Source organism: Phodopus roborovskii, unplaced genomic scaffold, assembly GCF_943737965.1.
Source record: "Phodopus roborovskii unplaced genomic scaffold, PHOROB, whole genome shotgun sequence".
NCBI classification, from domain to species: Eukaryota; Metazoa; Chordata; class Mammalia; order Rodentia; family Cricetidae; genus Phodopus; species Phodopus roborovskii.
Genome location: NW_026126433.1, coordinates 44,075,169 through 44,098,490, shown reverse-complemented (window position 1 = coordinate 44,098,490; position 23,322 = coordinate 44,075,169). Strand labels below are relative to the sequence as shown.

At 38.2% G+C, this 23,322-nt stretch overlaps 1 protein-coding gene and 1 pseudogene across 3 annotated transcripts in view; both read left to right on the top strand.

The window, feature by feature from the left end:
• Positions 1 to 8,476, top strand: part of LOC127223635 (inteferon-activable protein 208) — a 53,962-nt gene extending 45,486 nt beyond the window's left edge. For all 3 annotated transcript variants that reach the window (XM_051186343.1, XM_051186341.1, XM_051186342.1), the window contains exons 7-8: positions 6,871 to 7,059; positions 8,005 to 8,476. In XM_051186343.1, the coding sequence (XP_051042300.1) occupies positions 6,871 to 7,059; positions 8,005 to 8,040 (225 nt within the window). In that variant the 3' untranslated portion in view covers positions 8,041 to 8,476. The remainder of the gene's footprint in view (positions 1 to 6,870; positions 7,060 to 8,004) is intronic.
• Positions 1 to 23,322, top strand: part of LOC127223292 (interferon-activable protein 203-like) — a 51,050-nt pseudogene that overhangs the window by 22,786 nt on the left and 4,942 nt on the right.

The window sequence follows — 23,322 nt, the reverse complement described above, 5'->3', positions numbered from 1 at the left end:
GGCCATTGTCATTATGTTATTTTTTTTTTAATCACATATAGAAACACTTCTTTTCAGTAAGAATAAAATTTTGACATCTTAATCAAATATTGTATAGTCTGGGTTTCATTATCCCAGGAACATTTGATTAATGGGTAATGCAGTGTTTTCGATACTTAAATACTTAGAATTAAGGATCTATTCCATAATACAAGGCCATGTGAAGAGTGTTTTCCTTTCTTCATATTCTTTCCAATACAAACTGTCTTTGCTGTTTTTTTTTTTTTTTTTGTTTTTTTTTTTTTTTTTTTTTGGCCATTGTGATATGAGTAAGATGATAACTCAGAGATATTTTGATTTGCAATTCCCTGATAGCTAAGGATGTTGAACACATTCTTAAGTGTCTTTCAGCCATTTTAGATTCCTCTATTGAGAATTCTCTATTTAGTTCCATACCCCAATTTTTAATTGGATTATTTGGTGTTTTGGTAACTAGCTTCTTGAGTTCTTTGTATATTTTAGAAATCAGCCCTTTGTTAGATGTGGAGTTGGTGAAGACCTTTCCCCCTTCTATGGACTGCCATTTGGTCTTGTTGACTATGTCCTTTGCCTTACAGAAGCTTCTCAGTTTCAGGAGGTCTGGTTTATTAATTGTTGATCTCAGTGTGTCTGTACTACTGGGAATTGTTCAGAAATCAGTCTCCTGCACCAATTCATTCAAGGTTACCTCCCACTTTCTCTTCTAAGAGGTTCAGTGGCTGGATTCATGTTGAGATCTTTCACCCATTTGGACTTAAGTTTTGTGCACGGCCATAGACATGGGCCTATCTGCAGTCTTCTATACATCAGCATCCAGTTATGCCAGCACCATTTGTTGCTTTCTTTTTCCATTGTATAATTTTAGCTGCTTTGTTAAAAATCATGTATTTGTAGGTGTGTGTGTTAATATCAAGGTTTTCAATTCGATTCCATTGGTTTTCCTGTCTACTTTTGTGCCAATACCAAGCTGTTTTCAGGACTATAGCTTCTATAATAGAGCATGAAGTCAGGGATGGTGATGCCTCCAGAACTTCCTTTATTGTACAGGGTTGTTTTGGCTATCCTGGGTCTTTTGTTTTTCCATATAAAGCTGAGTGTTGCTCTTTCAAGGTTTGTGAAGAATTGTTCTGGGATTTTGACGGGGATTGCATTGAACCTGTAGATTGCTTTTGGCAAGATCACCATTTTCACTGTGTTGACTCTACCTATCCAAGACCATGGGAGATCTTTCAATTTTTTGGTATCTTCTTTTTTTTTTATTTAATTTTTTATTTAATTTATTATTTATTTCTTTCTTTAAACACTCAAAGTTCTTATTATATAGGTCTTTTTCTTGTTTTTCTAGAGTTACCCCAAATATTTTATGTTGCTTGTGGCTATTGTAAAGGCTGATGTTTCTTTGATTTCATTCTCAGCCCCTTTGTCATCTGTGTATAGTAGAGCTACTGAATGTTTTTTTGTTTTTGTTTTGTTTTGTTTTTTGTTTTGTTTTGTTTTTTTTTAAGTTAATCTTGTATCCTTCCACTTTGCTGAAGGTATTTATCAGCTATGAAAGTTCCCCGGTAGAGTTTTTCTGGTCACTTGTATAAACTATCATATCATCTGATAATAGTGAAAATTTGACTTCTTTTCTAATTTGTAGCCCTTTAATCTCCTTTTGTGTCTTATTGCTCTATCTAGAACTTCAAGTACAATATTGAGATATGAAGAGAGTGGGCAGCCTTTTCTTGATTCTGATTTTAGAGGAATCACATTGAGCTTCTCTCCATTTAGTTTGATGTTGGCTGTTGGTTTGCTGTATATTGCTTTTATTATGTTTAGGTATGTTCCTGTTATCCCTGATCTCTCCAAGACTTTTATCATGAAGGGGTGTTGGATTTTGTCAGAGGCTTTTTCAATATCTAGTGAGGTGATCATATGATTTTCCTTTTTCAGTTTGTTTATATGGTGGATTACATTGATAGATTTTCTTATGTTGATCTCCCTGCATCCCTGGGATGAAGTCTACTTGGTGAAGGTGGATAATTTCTCTGATGTGTTCTTGGATTCGATTTGCCAATATTTTATTATGTTTGCATCTACGTTCATGATGGATATTAGTCTGTAGTTTTCTTTCTTAGGTATGTCTTTGTGTGACTTTGTGTAGCCTCAAAAAAAAAAAAAAAAAAAAAAAAAAGAGTTTGGCAATGACCCTTCTGCTTCTATTGTGTGTAAAAATTTGAGGAGTATTGGTATTAGCTGTTCTTTGACTTTCTGGTAGAATTCTGCACTGAAGCCATCTGGCCCTGGGCTTTTTTTGGTTGGGAGACTTTTGATGACTACTTCTGTTTCACTAGGGGTTATAGGTCTATCTGAATTGCTTATCCCTTCTTGATTTAATTTTGGTAAGTGATATCTATCCAGGAAAAAATGTCCATTTCCACTACATTTTCGATTTTGTGGAATACAGGTTTTCAAAATATGACCTGAAGATTCTCTTGATTTCCCCAGTGTCTGATGTTAAGTCCCCTTTTCATTTCTGATTTTGTTAATTTGCAGGTTCTCCCTCTGCCTTTTTGTTAGTTTGGATAAAGGTTTGTCTATCTTGCTGATTTTCATGAAGAACTAACTCTTTATTACATTGTTTCTTTTATTGTTTTCCTAGTTTCTACTATATTGATTTCAGCCCTCAAATTGATTATTTCCTCCCTTCTACTCCTCTGGGGTGAGTTTGCTCCTTTATTTTCACATTTAATTTTTTTCTTTTAATTGAAATAAGATTGTTTTACATGCCAATACCAATTTTTTCACCCTAACATCTTCCCCTATTACCCCCCACCAAACCCTACCCAATTCCATTTCTGTTCCCAGGGAGGGTGAAGCCTTCCATGGGGATTCTTCAGAATCTGTCATATCATTTGGGGCAGGGCCTTGCCCCCCTCCCCCATGTGTCTAGGCTGAGAAAGTATCCTTCTATGGGGGTTGAACTCCCGAAGTCCATAATTATACTAGTGATAAATACTGAACCACTTACCAGAGGCCCCATAGACCATCCAATCCTCCTAACTAACACCACATTAAAGGGCTCTGGGTCAGCCTTATGCTGAGTTCTAAACTATCAGACAGAGGTGCATGAGCTCCCCCTTGTTCAGATCAGCTGATTCTGTGGGTTTCTTTAGCCTGGTCTTGACCCCTTTGCTCATCACTCCTCGCTCTCTGTAACTGTAACTCTCTCTGTAGCTGTGGATGTCTGCTTCTGCTTCCATCAGCTACTAGATGAAGGCTCTAGAATGTCATATAAGGTAATAATCAATATCATTATTGTGGAAGGGCATTAATGGTAACTTCTCCACAATTGCTTAGATTGTTAGTTGGGTTCATCCTTGTAGATCTCTGGGCATTTCCTAAGTGCCAGATTTCTCTATAAATCTACAATGGCTCCCTTTATTATGGTATCTCTTTTCTTCTTCTCTATTTTTCCTTGTTTCAATTTTCCTGTTCCCTCATACCCACCTCTCCCTTCCTCTTCTCCCCTTTTCTTTCTCCTAACTCCCTCTCCCCTCCCTCCATGCTCCCAATTTGCTCAGGAGATCGTGTACCTTTCCCCTTCTCCAGGGGAAAACATACAGATGTTCTTGTTGTATGACTGTGCATCTTTTGGGCATATGCCGAAGAGTAGAATTAGTGGGTTTTAAGATGGAGTAATTCCCATTTAACTGAGGAACTGCCATACTGATTTCCAAAGTGACTGTATGAGTTTGCACTCCCACCAGCAGTGGAGGGGTGTGCCCCTTTCTCCATATCCTCTCCAGCATAAACTGTCTTTGGTATTTTTTATTATAGCTATTTTCACAGGAGTAATATGGTATCTCAGAGTCGTTTTGATTTGCATTTCCCTGATGGCTAAGGATGTTGAACACTTCCTATTTGTCTTTCTGCCATTTTAGATTCCTCCATTGAGAATTCTATATTTAGTTCTGTAAACCACTTTTTTCACATTTTATTATTTTTTTTTATTATTTTACATATGGATCCCAGTTCCCTCTCCCTCCCATCCTCCCATGTCTCCTAACACCCCTTTCCCATCCTATTCCCCACCCACTCCACAGGGAGGGTGAAGACTTTCAGGACGGATCATCAAAACCTGTCAAGTCATTTGGAGTAGGGGCTAGGCCCTCCATCCTGTCTCTAGGTTAAGGGAGTATCCCTTCATGGGGAATGTGCTCCCAAAGTCCTTTCCTACACCCAGGACACATCCTGTTCCACTATCACAGGTCCCATAGACTGCCCAGGCCTTCTAATTGAGACCCATATTCAGTAGTCTGGGTCCATTCAACGCTGGTTTCCCATCTATCAGTCTGGGGTCCATGAGTTCTCCCTTGTTCAGGTCAACTGTCTCTGTGGGTTTCTCTAGCCTGGTCTTGACCCCTTTGTTTATCACTCCTCCATCTCTGCAACTAGATTCCAGGAGTTCAGCTCAATGTTTAGCTTTGGGTGACTGTTTCTGTTTCCATCAGCTACTAGATGAAGGCTCTAGGATGGCATATAAGTTAGTTATCAATCTCTTTATGAGGGAAGGACATTTAAGGTAGCCTCTCCACTGTTGCTCAGATTGTTAGTTGGGGTCATTCTTGTAGGTCCCTGGACATTTCTCTAGAGTCATTTTTCTCCTCAGAGTTATAATGGCTCCCTCTATTATGGTATCTCTTTTCTTGTTCTCATCTATTCATTCCCCGACTCAATCTTCCTGGTCCCACATGTTCTCTCCTTCCCTTCTCTTTCTCCTAACTCCTCTCCATTCACTGACCCCTCCCCACTCCCAATATCCTCAGGAGATCTTGTCCCTTTCTCCTTTTGTGGGGGACCTTGTATGAATCTCTTAGGTTTCTCCTTGTATCCTAGCTTCTATGGCAGTGTGAATTGTAGGCTGGTGATCTTTTGCTCTATCTAAAGTCCATATATGAGTGGGTACATACCATGTTCCTCTGTGCTGACTGGGTTACTTCACTCAGGATGGTTTCTTCAAGTTCTATCCATTTGCCTATGAATTTCAAGATTCACCTATTCTATATCTATTATTCTTAGATTTGGCCTTTCCACAATGTCCCATATTTCCTAGGTATTTTGTGGATTTAAGATTTTCTTTGGTGGATGAATATATTTCTCCTTGTGTGTGGTTAATGCCTGAGATTCTCTCTTCCATCTCTTGTATTCTGTTGCTTATGCTTGCATCTGTAGTTCCTGATACTTACCCAGCCTTTGCATCCCCTCAGACTGTGTTTGTTTGTTTGTTTATTTATTTATTTATGTTTTGTCTCTATTTCAGCTTTCAAACTTTGCATTGTTTGAATTGTTTTTTCCAATTTTTGGTTTGTTATTTCTTTAGGAGATTTTTCTCATTATCTTTTGAGGGTCTATATCAACTTCATTTAGTAGTTTTTAGGGTCATTCTCTTCTGCTTCATCTGTGTTGGCAAATTCAGTTCTTGATGGTGTGGAGTCCCTAGACTCTGGTGGTGTCATATTGATATTTCTGTTGTTGACTGACTGTGTTTTTATACTGTCCTCTACCCATCTCTTCTTCCAGCTCATACTGGTGGGGTCTCTCCCACTCCCGGTAGGTATGGGGCCAAGGTTCTCTTCTGGTGGGTGAAAGCAGGTGTAATACTTTGATGACTGTCATTTTCCAGTGGGTAGTGGTGGGACTAGGGTTCTGGAAGACTCTGGATGGGCTGTTCCACCTGAACATGTTACCCTGTGAGCAGTCCCCAGGCCTCAGGGGACTCCAAGCAGGGCCCTAGAAGGCAGATTGGAAACAGGACCAAGCTTATCTCCTCCCGTAGTTGAAGGTGGGACTAGGAATCTGGCAGACTCCAGATGAGCTGGTCTTCTGGGAGGGGCTCTCCCAAATGCAGTCCCCAGTCCTCAGGAGGCTCTGAGAAGGGCACCAGAAGCCAGAAATTAACTTCAATTGAGCATTCTTCAATCCTCTTTTCCTGTAATCCCCACACTTAAGAAGTGCTGGCAAGCAGGCAGATCCAAAGAGAGAGCAAAAGAAGGTATGGAGTTAGAGGGCGGGGGGGGGGGTTTGATATGATTGTCTAGGAGTAGGAAGGGGAGGGTAAACTATATTCAAAACATGTTCTTTGAAAATAACATTATTTTCAATAAAAATTAAAATAAATAAAAAGGACATAATAATATTTCTCAGACTCACAGTGAGGCCTTTCTTCTTAGGCCTAAGAAAACTGCAATTGTAATTAAATGGGTTTTGTTACTTATTTTTGTTTTTGTTTTGTTTTTATCTTTGATCTCTGAATTGGGAACCTAGGAAATCTATGCAATTCTGATATGTTACCACTAGTAATTAGTAAGATACTCATTTTCCTAAAGACACCCAGCAGATGACAATCTCAGGTAAGTTAAACATAACAGTGGCTTCCAAGGACAGCACTGATGGCTCAGTCATTAAAGGCTAGGCTCACAAAACCTCCAGGGCAATTTCCAAGAAAAGGTTTGCTCACCAGAACACCTTATACTCGTTTGTCCCTTTAATTCTGTTTTCCCCAGTTACTTCTTTATTTTGTCTGTGAGGGTTGGGAGGGAACACAAAGTATTGTGGAGTCAGAAGAGAAGCTCCACAGGTGAGTTCTGTCCTTCTACCATGAGTCCTGGTAATGGAGCCCAGGTAACTAGGCTTGCCAACAAATGCCCTTACCCATGGAGCCATCTCACTGGCCCTTGTGCCTATGATTCTAAATCTAAGAGCCACACTTACCTTGTCAGGGACAGGTTTATGCTGACACTCTATTTCTCATAGATGTGACAAGCTTTGACACATCTCCTAAAAGATGAAAGTTAACTTGTTTTTCAGAAAAATGAGAAGAATAACTTAATTTACTATGGCATTGAAGATGATACTGGGACAATGGAAGTGGTGGTCTATGGACGACTGACCAGTATCAAGTGTGAGCCAGGAAATAAACTGCAACTTGTCTGCTTTGAATTGTCCTCGAGTGAAGACACATGGCAGCTAAAGTCTGTTTTGCACAGTTACCTGAAGGTATGTGCTCTTGGAAATACCATTCTTCTTAAGAATCATACATACATATTTAATACTCTAGTAAAACGTGAATGTTGGCATTGCATAGAAATCCATCAAGTGCAGGTAAATTAAGCTTTGTGCATTTAATAAACTTAGTTCCATTATATTTTAAGTAAGGATTTTTAAATCATGATAAAGAAAATAAATTCAGAAATACTCAGAATGTTGTTACCTGTTTAGCAAAATTATAAAAGCCATCTCATTTATCAAAATAAAAAGATAATTTGGTAGAATCAGGTTAATTAAGATATTTATTTAAAATTCTGACTCTCTGGTTTTTGAAATTTATCAAAGGCTGGAACTCAACAAACTTGGGGTCTTTATCTGTAACATTCAAATACTCTCTGTTGCAGAAGATCATGACCAGAAATTGCAAGTTCCCAAGGATGACCTGAGCAAATCAGACCACAATATGCTAAAATCCAAAATCCCTGTAATAAATAACACCTGTGCGGTATTCATTCATTTTATAGTTTTTTTTAAAGGTCACTATTACAGTGTGAATAGAAGAAATACAAGGGATTACCTGGATATTCACGTAGAAATGCTCTTACAGTAAATCCTTCTCAAACCATCAGCCAAAGTTCCAAACCTTACCCATGGCAGCTGCACCAGCAAAGCCTTTCTCCCTCCTCTCAACCTGCAGTTCAATGACACTCTGCAATCCAATCTTTACCTCAGGTACCTCAGCCCTTTCCACTCCACTGTAGCTCTGAGCTCAAGCCTGTAGGAGTGACTAGTTAGTTTCATAGTCCCAGACAAGTGAAGAAAGCTGACTGCAAGGAGATAGGTCAGAGTGAGAAAGGGGGTTTGACTCATGCTGACTAGTCAGGAGGAATGTAGAGAGAAGTGTGTAACCACCTGTGTTTCAACTGATCTAACCTCAACGTTTTCTTCTTTAAGGTCATCAATGTCAGAAAGAAAGTCAATCAGCCGTGATTCAGCTATGAAAACCTCTCTAGAACCATACACCTGCAAATCTGCATGCCAAGGATACTGTTATGGACATATGATCCAAGCCTAGAACATAAATATACATCTGTTGAAATATTGTACCTATGAAAGCAAGCTAATTTTTTTTTCAGTTTTTTTAGATAGGCTTTCTCTGTTTAGTCCTTGTTGTCCTGAAACTCACTTTGTAGACCAGGCTGGCATAAAACTCAAAGATCCACTTGCCTCTGCCTGCCTCATGCTGGAATAAAATACCTGTGCTACCCCAGCTCAGCCTTTTCTTAATTTCTAAGAAATGATGTTTTCTATTACTCTTTACACATTTCTTTGTTAATCTAAACTTTGTGTTTTTATCTATAACGTTTATAATTGGTAATCTATAAGTTTTATATATAAACTTTAAATAAAACACATTTTCTGTAAAGCAGTGATTCCTTATAAATATCTTTCAACCATTTGATAGTTTCTGTAAATTAAAAGTTAGTGGCCTCCAGATAAATATGTGAAATACAGGATTTAAGTGTGATGTTTAAGGACAAATCACGTTTAAGAACAAATAGATTGTATCCTGCCCAGAAAAGACACAGCATTAATAGGACACAGGAAAAGACTGAACTCAGCTCTGACTGCAGTTTCCAAAACAGCTGTGCTGAGGACAGGACCAGACTTCAGACTCATTTTGCTAATTAATGTGAGTATGTTACACGGTTTAACTATTTGAGCAAAGAATCCCCAAAAGTTGGGTGGTAACAGTGGGGAATAAAATTTGCAACACTAAGGAATCTCAACTCCAATTCTAGTATGAAATATGTCACAGGAAAACTTAAGAGCAAATGAGAAAGCCCTACGACAAAGGAATTAAGAAATTAGTCAGAATTCTCAGAGATCTCAGAGAGATATTTCTAGAGTATTGTTAACTCTCTCACTGCTGTGAAAACACACCTGACCAAAGCAAGTGAAAGAAAAATGGGTTTAATTTTGCTCATGGTTTAATGGTAGAGCAGAGTGAGATGGAGAGTCACATTGTGATTACAGCAGGACACAGAAAGAGGTGAGTTCTAGAGCTGAGTGCTCTGTGTGTGTGTCTCTTTCTTTCTTTTGGTCTCTGTCTCTGTCTTTCCCTGAGTCTCTCTATGTCTCTTTGTCTTTGTTTCTCTTTTTCTCTCTCTTTTTATTCAGTTCAGGACCTGACATATTCAACAATACTACCCACATTTGAGAGCAGTGTTTCCAAATTCTAACCCCATCTAGAAAGCCCCTCAAGCACATGCTCAAGATATCCCCATGAGTTAGTCTAGATTTTGTCTGGTTCACAATCATTATTAACATCACATCAGGCAAAAACCTGGCATGGAGTTAAGGGCAAAGGAAAGATGGGACTAGAGGAAATAATGGCAGGAAGACACAAGAGATAAGGATGAGTGAAACTCCCGTCTCAGAAATCCATGTCTTCTTACCCATTCCAATGATCCTGAAAATTTGGGCTTCACTGGGTGTGTTTCCATCTTGGTCACATCCCATCATTAGAAGGGAATTCTGTGTTTTTGTTTTTCTTTTATTATTTGTTGTGTTTTAGCTTTGCTTTTTCAGCACATGAAGATGAAGCAGTATAGCCTGGGGAACAGCTTGGACACGAGACACCACCTTTCTTGTCCAATATCCACAAATGTGCTTTCCAGCCAGAGAGCATTATCTGTATCTCTTGTGCACATTCAACATTCTTCTAACAATATAACTGAAAACTATTAGCCACATATACACCCACATATGTCATGTTGCAAATATAAATATAGCAAACAATGAAAAGTATTAGCCCTTAGAACTTCCTTCATTCAACACTTATTTATATTAAATATGTCACAGAACCTTTTTAATACCAAGAAAGATGGTCAGATCTAGTCTAGACTAGTTCTAGTTTGTCTGCATATACAACAAGATGAACTGTGTCCTCAAAGGGAACGTTTATGATGAATGTACTATTTACCACTTCTTCCTTTGTATAATTGTATGTATATAATCAAAATAAAATACTGTGTAGAAAAGGATGTGTACAGGAAGGAAATGCCTACCTAATATAAACCTATCATTTGAAATGATGATTCACCTATGTCCTATCCCATCAGCACCCCAATTTCTCTTTTTCTTGAACTCCATGAAAGGGGCTCCAAACAACTGGGGCCCCTGAGCTCCTTTCCTCATGTGGCTCACTGTTGCTCTTTACACAATTTCCTGTCTGATCTGTACTGTCACTTTGCCATGGATAATGTTTCACTGCTTATTTTCATCTGTGTGAGCCTTTACCCCAAATTTTTGAATGGAAAGGCAAGATTTTGGAAACACCAGGCTTAAACTCTGACTACCACCATATCCTGTAAGAGAGATACAGGAAGAAACCTCATCAAATGCTCAAGATTAGGTCTTGGATTCCCAAGCTTATAGATCTGCCAGTATTGCATTTATTTTACTTATATAACATTTTATCTGGAATGTCCTGACACAACACAGAACAGACTCAGACAGACAGAAATTATGTGTTTTCAGTAATAGTCCAATACAGAGAATTATATCTTACATAGACATAACTTTTCAATTTTTATAATCCACAATTTTATAATGCTGTGCAACAAAGATGAGAGTAACATTGTCAAATATACCTACATAAAATAGACTGGAACTATCCTCTATCTATAACGTATGTCAATATTTCTGGAGAGGTATAAACAAACATCTACTAACCCGAAGCCAAAGATTGCATACAAATAAAGCCCAATTTGGTGAAATAATGGGACTTATCTTCATTCTGGTGCTTATAGTAATATTTATGAGGTGTTACAGGATTAGAAATGACTCAAAAACGGCTATATGACCAGTTCATCCAAAAGGAGTAACAGCTCACAATAGCTAGAAACCTAGAGGATCCTTGACATCCTGTAGACAGTATAATGCTTAGAAGAGTGTCCTTTTCACATAGTTAGTTAGTCTGAGTCTCTTCCAGGTATCTTAGCTGGTGTATATTTTTTCCCAGGCATATTAGCTTGTCTGAGAGTACCTCGCAACACTCCTTATAGTCTATATATTCCTGGGGATGGAGGACTCTATTATATCTGGTTTCAGGGACTTCCTAAAGGCTCTAAGTCTTTTACTTCTAGACCTTAATGATCTTCCTTACAGGATAAGAACTTCTATACCCATACTTAAATATCCTGCTACTCTGCATGTTTTTGTTAACACCCTGTGTCTTAACAAGCTTTCCTCTGAGAAAAGTGAAAGATTTAGATCTTGGAACAAACTGCAGTCTCCCTGTTTACATAAGGACTCAACTCCTCTCCTGCCTAAACTTGTGCCACTCACAGTATAGAGAAAACCAGAAGCATTGTTGTCGGTTTCTTTTTGACAAAAGAAATGTAGGATACCTGACACAGTGATGGACCTACTGCTAGAGTGGTGACCAACTGCTTTATGATTGGATTTGAGGCCTGCCACACAAGAGAAAATTCATACCTAGCATTACACACCTGGACAAAACCTTTCATCTAGAGAAAGTGGGCCACAGTGACAAACCTCTGTTGTGAGATATTTAATTGCACTATGTAAAGATATGTCACTCAGATTCATATAGTAAATAACTGAACAGCCAATAGCTAGGCAGGATTTTCAGGACACAGAGGATACTGGGAAGAGGAAAGGCAGAATTGCTTGGAGATGTGGAGAGAGAATGACATGTAAGAGATGAGGTAACAAGCTCTGAGCCACATGGCAGCAAAAAAATCAATAGAAATGGGTTCACTTAAATTATGAGTTAGCTAAAAAAGAAGCCTATGTTATTGGCAGAGTTTTAATATTTAATAACAAGTCTCTGTGTAGGGACTTTGGAGCTCGATGGCAAGATAGAGAAAGACTCACTGCAAACTGCAGAACTTATTGTCTGTTTTACCTTAAATAATCGAGTATCTACAATTTAGTGCTACTCACAGCCTTGGTCAGAGAATCTCCTTTTTGTTTTATATAATTTTACTCTGTTAAAGTCAAAACCTTCTTTTTAAATTGGACAAAAACCGGCCTTGGGGCACCACATAAATTAATTAAAATGGGTTAATTTAAATTGTAGGAGCTAGTTAGTAATAATCCTAAACTATGGGCTAAACATTTATAATTAATATTAAGTCTCAGAGTGATTATTTGGGAATGAGAAAGCTGCTACAGGAGTTGCTATTAATTCCAGAACCAAGGGGCTAAACTAACATCAACACCAGCCACTGCACCAATCAGGGAACTGTTTGGAATTTGAATCCAGAACTCTAACTAGAACTTGAGATATGGGACTAGTTGAAATCTGAACATTAACACCCAAAGTGTTCCCAAGGCTGAAATCTAAGCATTATTTTCTGGCCAAATCTGTCAAATTGGAACAACTATGATCAAAAAACTGAACATCTCTACCTAGCAGAAGAGGGTCAGATATCCACTGGAGATGTTTAGTTCCCAATGCAAAACCAGAAACATAAACAATAAAGACAATATATATCCTTCATAAGTAAGCCATCAACCCTGAAGGGGATTCCCAAACAGTGGTGTCTCCCTTCCAGATCCTACATTAGGCAGACACCACACCCAAATGACTGTTTTCATAGATTATTTATTAAGCTGGGTAGAAAAGTTAAAGGGGCTGCTTTCTGACTCAGGCAGGAAAAACAGCAGCAAATGACATTTCAGGTGTCATTTTAAGAGTGGAAAATGAGAAGTCTGTGTTAGAATGAGCTAGGAGGCAGTGGTAAAGGAGATGGGGGACTGGGAGGAGAAGGGGACAAGGGTAGGAGTAAGAGGTAAGAGATAAGGGGTATGTGTCTTTGAGGGACAAAGAACTGTCTCTGGATAGAGGGGACATATCGGCCCCATCATGTCTTAAGGTGTGGTCACCACTCCAAGTCCACTATTGGAACAAGACGCCACTGCAGAAATGTACAAACTCATAGAAGCTAAACAACTCTCTATTGAATGTAAACTTGGTTGAAAAGAAATCAAGAAGGAAATTAAATACCTTTTAGAATAGAATTAAAGTAAAAAAAAAAGCAACATAATCAAATCCATGAGAAACAGTGAATGCAGTTCATAGCACTAAGTATTTACATGAAAAAAAAGTAAGTAAAAAATAAAAACCTATAAAGGTATTATATTAGTAATTTGAATGCTCTAGGGGAAAAAAAGAAGAATAAGTAGTACTCAAAGGGAGTAGACAGAAAGAAGAAATCAAACTCATGGCTGACCTTTAGGAAATGGAAGCAATGGAAACATTACAGAGAATCAATTAAACAAACAGTTCTCCTTTGAGAAAAACCAACAAGATTGACAAACCTTTAGCAAAATTAACCTATGAAGACATGTAAGAAAAACAACTGAGCACAACAGACTTGTTTTTCATGGCAAGTACAGTGTATGCAATTAGTTGCTAGCTGGGGAAATCGAAAGCTAAGAACAATGGATGGAGACCTCACTTGAGCAACCTTCCTCTCCCACAAATAGCAGAGTGTAAGACATTCAGGTTTTCTCAGCTTGAAGTGAAGTGAAATCACTCTGACCACTGCCATTCTTCCCACCATTAAAAATATCCTTCACGTTCTTGACAGTCGAGGGATTGCAACATCCCTGTCGAATCTCTGAGTTTTATCTTCTTACTCAAAAGAAACTAGCCCTGCTTCTTGCCTTGCAGACGAACTAGGATCTGGATACTGCTGAAGAAATTTCCAAGATGTTTCCTGCCCCTGCTCAGTGGAACCCATTAGGAAACGGGAAATAAGAACTGCTTCCTTCAGTAGATTGGAGGGAGCAGGTCGGGTGCCATTTGCTTTCCTGGCAGTGAACCCATAGCAGCTAGGTTCCAGCACTTCCCTAGAGAAGATGACAGACATGGTTACTGAAATTTTACTGGACCCTGAGCCACAAAAACTGCATTTTGATCATGGCTGTTAATAAAATAACTTTCTAAGTGTAAGTATGAGGAAATGGAAAATGAGAGGAAGGCTTTAGTTCTCTTGGTTGGAGAGTAAGAAGGAACCTGTTGGCTGTGCTACTTGGCTGGGTAGAGGTTAGGATAGTGACATTGAAGAATTACTGTGAAATAATATTTAGTGAAAATTTATCAGGACATGGAGCTGCACTCTTGTATTCTGATACTGAGATGCATGATAAACAATGCACATGTAGAGTTGAAAATTCCATAGATTATTCAAGTTATTATTACACAGTTATTCAAGTACATCTTCTTTTGATCATCCACAAACATACTCATAATTATCTTTTTATCAGCAGAATCTCAATTACAGTGAGTTAATTTCTGTCACCTTGAAAGTTATTTTTTCTTTGGTTTTTGGTGTGTTTGAAATTGTTGTTTTAACTTTCAGGTGGAAAATGTTGGGGACTGATGAAGAGTTAATTAGAAATATATCTCTATTGCCTAACTTTTAGAATATTTAAAGGCTTTTCATTTACCCTCTAGAGTTCTTTTTTTAAATTTTTTTTCTTATTTTACATATCCATCCCAGTTCCTACTTCCTTCCTCCCTCACTCCTTCTCTCCCTCCCTCCCATGCCCCCCACTACCCTCCCATCCCACCCACCCCCACTCCATAAGGAAGAACTCTAGAGTTCTTAATGTGTATTTGAACAGAATATTTTAGAAATTGATACCAGATATGTATATATATAAGGTGTATCTCTCTTGGTGTGTCATTTACAGGTCTCAAATATTCCAAATTGTTTTCAGATATTTATGCCTTGTTAATTTGGTATTTGAGAAGTATATTGTGGTATCTATCAAACTATTATTTGTCTTCTCAAGTTCATACATGAGTTTGCACTTTCAGATTATACATGAAGACAATTTGTATGTGTCTGCACATTTGAAATAAAACACATTTTATGTTGTTACTTATTATGACCCTATCAAGATACATAAAATACTAAGAAACACCATACATAATTATTGATATATAAATTCAACAGTTAAAGTATTGTTTCTAGGTTATGTTCTGGATGTTTTTCATCAATTTGACACAAGATAAAATTATCTGGGAAGAGATGTCTGAGTTGAGAAGATGCTTCCTTCAAAATTGCCTGTAGGAAATTGTGTAGGGTATATTCTTTTTTTAAATTAAATTTTATTCAAGTTAAAAACAATCTTATTTTACACAACAGTCCCAGTTCCCTCTCCCTCCTGTCCTCTCATTCCCCCACTATATCCTCATCACATAGACCTTCTACTCCTTAGAGAGGGTGAGGCCTCCTATAGGGGGATCATCAATGTCTGTCACATCATTTGGGGCAGGACCTATGCCCTCCCCCATGTGTCTAGGCTAAGAGAGCATCCCTCCATAGGGAATGGGCTCCCAATGTCCATTCATGCACTAGGGATAAATATTGGTTCCTTTACTACAGGCCCCATACTCTGCCCAAGCCTCCTAACTGACACCCACGTTCAGAGGGCCTAGTTGGGTCTTATGCAGATTCCCCAGCTGTCAGTATGGAGTCCATGAGTTCATCTGTTTCTGTGGGTGTCCCCATCATCGTGGTCTTGATTAATGATTGGCGTGAGTGTGTAGCCCATTGGGGGCTGTGCCATTCCTGTGCAGGTGTTCCAGAATGCTGGGCAAGTCATGAAGATCAAGCGAGTAACCAGTGTTCCTTATGGCTTCTGTTTCAGTTCCTGCCTCCATATTCCTTGAGTTCCTGCCTCCTTGAGTTCCTGCTCTCACTTCTTTCAATAAGGGATGGTGATGCACAAGATGTTTTTAGTCATGGTGTTTTTATCATGACAATAGAACCTGTACCTAATACAGAAATTGGAACTGGCCTTGTGGGGTATTATTGTGACAAACCTGACTGTGTTTTAGGAAGGATTGTGAAAGAATTGTGTAACTTTGGGATATAAAAGCTATTGTATGTTTACAGGTTGGTGAACTACTGTGGGAATTTACAAGATAATGCAGAGGGTAGTGCAGATTGTACAGGTCTGGCTTAGAAATTTCAGAGGGAAGGTTGAGAGTCCCCCCAAAGAATCTATTGAGATGATTCAATATTTTGAATTACAAATCTGTGAATCTTGTCAGTGAGGACGGAAGAACTAGATGTGATTAAGAAGAGACCAGCATCATGGAGGTATAAACTGGAAAATCCCTTCTCACTGTCAACACACAGAAGGTGAGGCTGTGTTTCCAGAAAGGAACAAGCCTGTACCTTGTGCTGACAACCAAACTTTGTAATGGAAAAACTCACCCAGCTGTTACTGTTTTGGAGGCATGAAGGGAACATAGGGAATTGCTGAGTCTTGCCACTGTGAAAGGCCATGGAAGGCCATTGGTGAAGTATCAACCCAATTGCAATGGGAACCCCAGTATTTCTGAGATGTCAGTACAATGGGATGACCACCAAGGATATCAGCAGGTGTGAAGGGAGGTAGCCAAGCTTAGGAGAATCACTGTTGTGCTTAGATTGAGGAGCAGGAGAAATTGGGCTGCCATGGAAGGCCCTGTGAGCCCAGAGAATATTTTTACACTGCTGAATTTTGATTTTGCTATGATTTAAACATAATTATGGCCTGGTTTTCTCCTCTTGGAATAAGAAGGTAAGTAGATTAATTTTTATTTTGTAAGAGTTCACAGTTGAGATTGATGACTAACTTATCTACCATCATAGAGCCCTCATCTAGTAGCTGATGGAAACAGAAGCAGATACCCACAGCTAAACACTGAGACAAACTGGAATCCAGATTCAGAGAGGGAGAAGTGATAAGAAAATGGGGACAAGACCAGAGACAGCTGACCTGAACAAGGGGGAGTTACTGGACCCCCAGACTTAGATAGGTGGGAAACCAGCATTGGACCGACTCAGAGCCCCTGAGCATGGGTCTCAGTTAGAAGGCCTATGTAGTCTAAGGGACCTCTGACAGTGAAACTAGGATGTATCCTGGTGAACAAAAAGACTTTCGGAGCACATTCCCCATGGAGGGATACTCCCTTAACCTAGAGACAGGAGGGAGGGCCTAGTCCCTACTCCAAATGACTTGACAGATTTTGATGATTCCTCCTGGAAGGCATGACCCTCCCTGTGCAGGGGTATGGGATGGGAGGGGGTTGAGGGCATGAGAGGGAGAGAGGAAGGGAGTGAGGGTAGAAGAGGGAACTGGAATCAATATGTTAAAAAAAAAAGTTCACAGTTGACACACCTTGAATTTTTAAAGACTGCATTTTAGAGAGACTTGTGTGCTTTATAGAGACATTGGATATTTCAAGATGCATTGGGTATTTTAGAGAGTCTTTGAAATTTGGAAAAGACTTCAGGTGTTATGAAGACACTGAACATTTAAAGTGTTTAGCCTTTTAGAAGTGAAGTTGGACACACATTGATATCCAGAATCTTGTGGGCATGGATTGGCTTTAGTGCATGCATGCTATATTGTGTAATACTTGGAATTCTATTGAGATTGGGATGATTAGTCAAAACTCAAAAGCAATAACACGTCAATAACAAAATGAAATTTCTCACATAAAGGGACCCCAAAAAATTACACACAACATGTGTCATCACATATTGTGTTGTACTTGAAATAGTTGTGTTTGTACAAGTATCAGCCTAAATAAAAACTTTATACTTTTATTTCTTTGGGATCTGGGTATCAGTATTGCATAAAAACTGGAATGCTGCTCTAAGGAAGGGAGTTTTACTGTTGAGAATCAGTTTTCATCTCCTCCTTGAATATGTAAATGTTCTAATTTTTAATGTTTTATGGCTTACAGAATATGTATTTTTATTAATGCTCATTATCTCCCCATCATGTGTTCTTGTGTGGACATTCCATTCATCCTTGGGTTTCTTTGAGCCTTGACAGTATTCAATTATTCTCAATAAACAAGGAAGCAATTGACAGTCCTAAAAATTAATATCCAATTAAACTGAGGTTCATACAGGCATGATTCGAGAACTGAAACACTGGACTCTTCCCATCTTCTGAAGATCAAGGAAGTAAATAAAATGTGAATGAGCTACAAAGCAGGACACTCAGTCCTTTGGGGGATTTATGGAATTTCCAGAAAGCCTATTTTTTTTAATTTCTAATTTTATAATTCTTGTCATTATTTCTTTGCAAATTTCTCTGATAAGGTTGAAAGATCTATGGACATAATTATAAGTTTAATTCTATTCCTTTAGCAGCGTGCAATTTGTAGGTTCTCAAAGTGGGTCCATGAGTAGTGTAGTCATAGGGTTGCAGTCTCAGTAATGATGCCAGCTATGGATTTCAGTTCACACAGGCCTCAGATCAAATAAGAAATTGGATGGTTAACCCCCAAATCTTCATGGCACTATTGCACCAGTGAGCAAGTCTTGCCAGACTGGTTGTTACTGTACCCCAAGGATCCACAACACAGTAAGGTTAATGATTATTTTATTCCTTCACTATTGTGCATAGTACCTTCCAGAATTAGAAAATCTGGCCAGTAGGGATGAGGCTTCCAGGTAAACATGAATTTGTTTTCTCCATGTTCTATGACTTAAGATGGATGTCTTCTGCAGTAGAGTCATACCATAAAATTCTGGAGTATAACCAAGAATATTAACTGTAGATTATATGGTGGAAGTCTATGAGAACTGACTGGCCAATAATCTTAAGAGAGCAAATTATTTTATCAGGGAGGAATATTTTTAATAAATTAGGACAGTATTAAAAGATCTGGAGAGGATTTACACAAGGCTTGTAGGTATAAAATTGTGCCTATGAACAAATAAGAACTACTAAGTCAAGCCTAGAAGGATAAAATCAAGAAACTACTAATACAATTTCATCCAATAAATTCTAGCATGCTGCTCTGAAAAGTATGCAGATGTTTGAGAAATTGATAATGATATGATTACAAAGGACCCAAAGATCACAATCCAAGCCCAGGAGAGATAGGATATTAAAATGAGGGATGTTTGAGGTTAAGCTAGTGGACAAGGGTCAGTGGCTCAACATGGGCCATATTACTTCAATTGCTATCCTTTGAGGTACACTGTAATAGGATGCAGTTCATTTGCATATAGATCACTTTATAATGGGAACAATCAGAAACCCACAGGAAGATATCCAGGGCTCTAGCACCAAATGAGGATGGAAAAGGGACCCAGGATTTTAATATTCATAACCCAGACTCTATACACTGCAACAATTACTGATTTCAATATTTTTCTTCCACCACAACTGCCACTGGCCTAGGTCACCTAACAAAGATAATAGAGAAGAATTTCCTAGACTTGTTTATTAAGACAGAAGTTCTACATCCATTTTGCACAATGAAACAGCTTGTATTGAACTCTTTTTTTCTCACACATGCAATTATTAACCTTATCAATTGTTGTCAATCACTCACACAGAAATAACCCTGCTTTGATTTGAGGTGATATATATATCCACCATTCATCTTTTAGGATTGTCCATAATTTTAGAGATAATGAGTGAATACAAGAAAATTGTTCTTCTAAATGTAATAAAGGGCATGGATGACTACCAGTTTAGGACAATCAAGTCCTTACTAAGAAAAAAACTACATCTAACTGAAAAGATGCAAAAGAATTATGACAGAATTCAAATAGCTGACCTGATGGAGGACAAATTCCCACAAGATGTTAGACTGGACATACTGATTGAAGTGTTTCAAAGCATTGACGAACTTAAAGACCTTGTGAAGAAACTGAAAACAGAGAAGGCAAAAAGTAACGTGGAACACCCTGCACACTCATTGCTTCTCAACTCTCCCCAAACTTTCTAGCTCCCTGCAGTGACCAGAACTAGTAGGTCTCTTTCCCATTATTTGCCATAGAAACTATAGGGGTTGAAGCATTTCACATGTCAACAAGTTGACAATTTTGAGAAATCCTATCTTAGAGAAAAAAAACTGATATATTTCTGGATAGACATTTTTTTGCTTTGGAGGTAAATAAAATAAAATAAAAAGCAGTTGTTGAGGGAAATTAGAATACCCAACATGATGGAAAAATTGAAAATGATAAAGTAAAAAATGAAAAATCATTTAAAGCATTTGAATAGGCAAATTTAATGCTAGATTAAGATTCTTACACATTCATTAATAATTTCTGCTAAGATATGTGATCTAAAACTTAAGTAGAAATCAGCATTTTAGAGATGTGAGACATTTTTCTTTATAAAGTTATGAGGTTTAAAAATATTGGATATACTGGTACACAACTCCGACCTGAGAATTTAACATAAGAAGGCTCAGTCAAGGAGACATGCCAGTTGAGAATACACTGAGTTACATAGAAAAACATATCCCCCAAATAAAAGTCAAAATCGAATCTATGTTGTTGCATCAAACATCAAAATATAATTCTTTCTCCTTTTCTATGACTTGGAATTATTCTCCTTAGAAGGTGGCCTATTGGTATTATCATAAAAATTTCATGTTCCCAAAGTCAGTCTGTGGGATAAGAGGGCTGGAACAGGGTTGTAATGATAAAAACAGAAGTTTCCAAGATGGAGAAGTTGGGTTCACTGCATCTGGGATTTGCAAAAGATCCCCCAAAGCTGTGCATGTATCTGACTTAGTACCACTGAAGGACTTCTGGGCAGGTGGAGCCTTGGCAGCAGATGAAAGAAAACACAGACATAACTACAGACAAAATATTCTTGAAATTCATCACACTGTGCACCATGAGATTGTACTATTTATCCGAAAAAAAAATCTTTTGGTTTGGTATGACTCAGCCCTAGCACACACATTTGAACCAATAGATTTCTGCTTGACAGGATTAAATAAAATCAACCCTAGATCAACTGGCAGAGCAAGCAACCAGCTAACAGGAAGTGAAGATAAGATTGTTCAGAAAAAAAATCACAGACAATAAGAAACAGTCAGGAGAATGGTGAGAGAGAAGCACAGGAGGTAGAGGTGAGGAACATTGGGTTTGAGAGATTTTGTGTCGAGGCAGTATAGGAAAAGTGCTTTATGGGACACCAGTGGAATTGGAAGGTCAGCTAGGAGCTAACTATGGCTCTGTAAGCTAGCTAGCTTTCATCGCAATATCTGACTCCTAGGTCAACTTTATTTGTAAACTTGAACTATTGAAGTTTGTTAAAGTCAACACAAAATCGTTGTCTTTCTGTAAAATCATTAATTAAAATGGAATAAATTACATTTTTTTAAAAAGAAAGAAAATGAATAATTCTGAATGAGCTTCAGTCATCTTAATCACTTCCCTGGATTTGTTGTGTTTTCTTTCCATATAGTTGATAAGCAAAAGAAAGGGAAAAAATCAAACTGTAGTGAAAAAAAGCAAAGCAAGATGAACCCACTAGTTCCCAATCTCTTTACTTCAATAATGAATAAAGTAAGAATAAACCCTCTTCAAAGGTAAGGTAGACAATCTCCCACCAAAAAGCTTCTACTTGGGTTCTTTACCTTCTTTCCTTTTTAATTCCTTAGGAAAAAAATTTGTACTCTACCTATCTAGTCCAAGATTCTAGTGAGAACAAGGTTCTAAGTAAGAAAATTCCTAATGCCTTGTCACTCACTTTGTGTCAGATTTACCATGCTCTCTAACATGTGCAGTATAACCACCCAATGATGCAAACATGCAGACACCATGTGGCTTTTTAAAGATCATTTACTTAAACAGTTGTTGCTTTAGGATGTGTCCTTAAAAAGACTGAATGTAAATATGGACTTTGTAATTCTATAACTAATACTCTTCTGCCACCACAGAATAAAGAGGGTGAGATAATGTAACTTTTATACTTCTCTATGAGACTATTCTTATGTCTTAGTTAGGTTTTCCATTGCTTTGGAGAGATGTTATGACAACAAAAATTCTTACAAGCCCCCCTACACACACACATTGGAGCTTGCTTACATTCAGATGTCAATTATTATCATTGAAGGAAGCATAGAACACGCACACAGAATTTTGCTGCGGTGATAGCAGAGATTTGTACATCTCTACAGGCAGCAGTAGGAAATGGTGACACTGAGCCTGGCTTGCGTATCGCAATCCTCAAGGAACACCTCTTAGTGACACAATTCCTCCAATGAAGCACACCTACTCCAACAATGCCACTTCTCCTATTAGTGCCACTACCTGATGACCAAGCATTCAAATCTATGAGTCTATAGGGGCCATTCTTATTCAAATCACCACACTGTGGAATTTATCTGTTAACAATGAGGTATACACAATGTCACAAATATAATTAGAGTCCAGTAATAAAGCAAATATTCTTATGACCTTGAAAATATTATGCTTTACCTAATACTTAAGGCATTACTAAAAACTGGGGATAAAAAAGTATAGAAAAGCACAACTCACCATGTATAAAACCCTAGGGTTCAATTTCCAAAAATCAATGAAGAAAGGCAAACATTGTTCTTTCAGAAAAAGAGAAAAGCACCCACAAAAACTGAAGGTGGCAAGAAAAGGAATCTCACCCAGGAGCCGATCCAGCTCCCAGAATCATCAGGAAGCAACACACAAAAATGAAAGGTGTCTCCAGACTCCTCAAAAGCCTCTACCAACTCCATTCATCTGTCCTTCAAACAAGGCACCATTTTTCTATCTCACTGCTTCTTTTTTCTCAAAGCATTATCACTGGACTCACCAAAACCTTTGAAAAATGTCTCAATGGTCCCCTACTACAAATATTTTCCTTGTATTAGTAAATAACTCAGTAAATCATCAAATCATGTATTATCACCTCCCTGGTATTGAAATGATTTTTAATGTTGACAACCAGTTTTCTGCTTAGGGTTGAGAAGAAAGTATAGAGGAGTCAGACAGGAATAAACACAGGAATGTATCTATCTCCATTGCCTAGTTCCTTCTCAACCCTTTTCCCTTTGCTGATGTTGAGCAGTAGGGAGATTGGGGGGAGTTAGTCAAGGGAAGAGACAATGGAATATTTTACTGTATCAAATTTTATCTGTAAAAGCCAATAAAGACCAAAAAGGAAAAAGAAAATGGAAGCAGAGGAAGTGGCAGCATGACATGACAGAAAGGCACACTCAGCAGAGCAGCAGTGACATGCAGGCAGCAGGAGACATGGACATGACACTGCAGGCTTTCTGAAAGTCAGCTAAACATCATTAGGACAGTGGTCTCAACAGGTCTCAGCAGGATGGCAACAGTAGAGAAGAGGGTTAAGTACATACATACATTCATACATACAGAATTAGAAGTGAAAAACTGTAGGTAATCGTCATAGGAAGACTTCCTGAGGCTGTTGAGCTTTTGG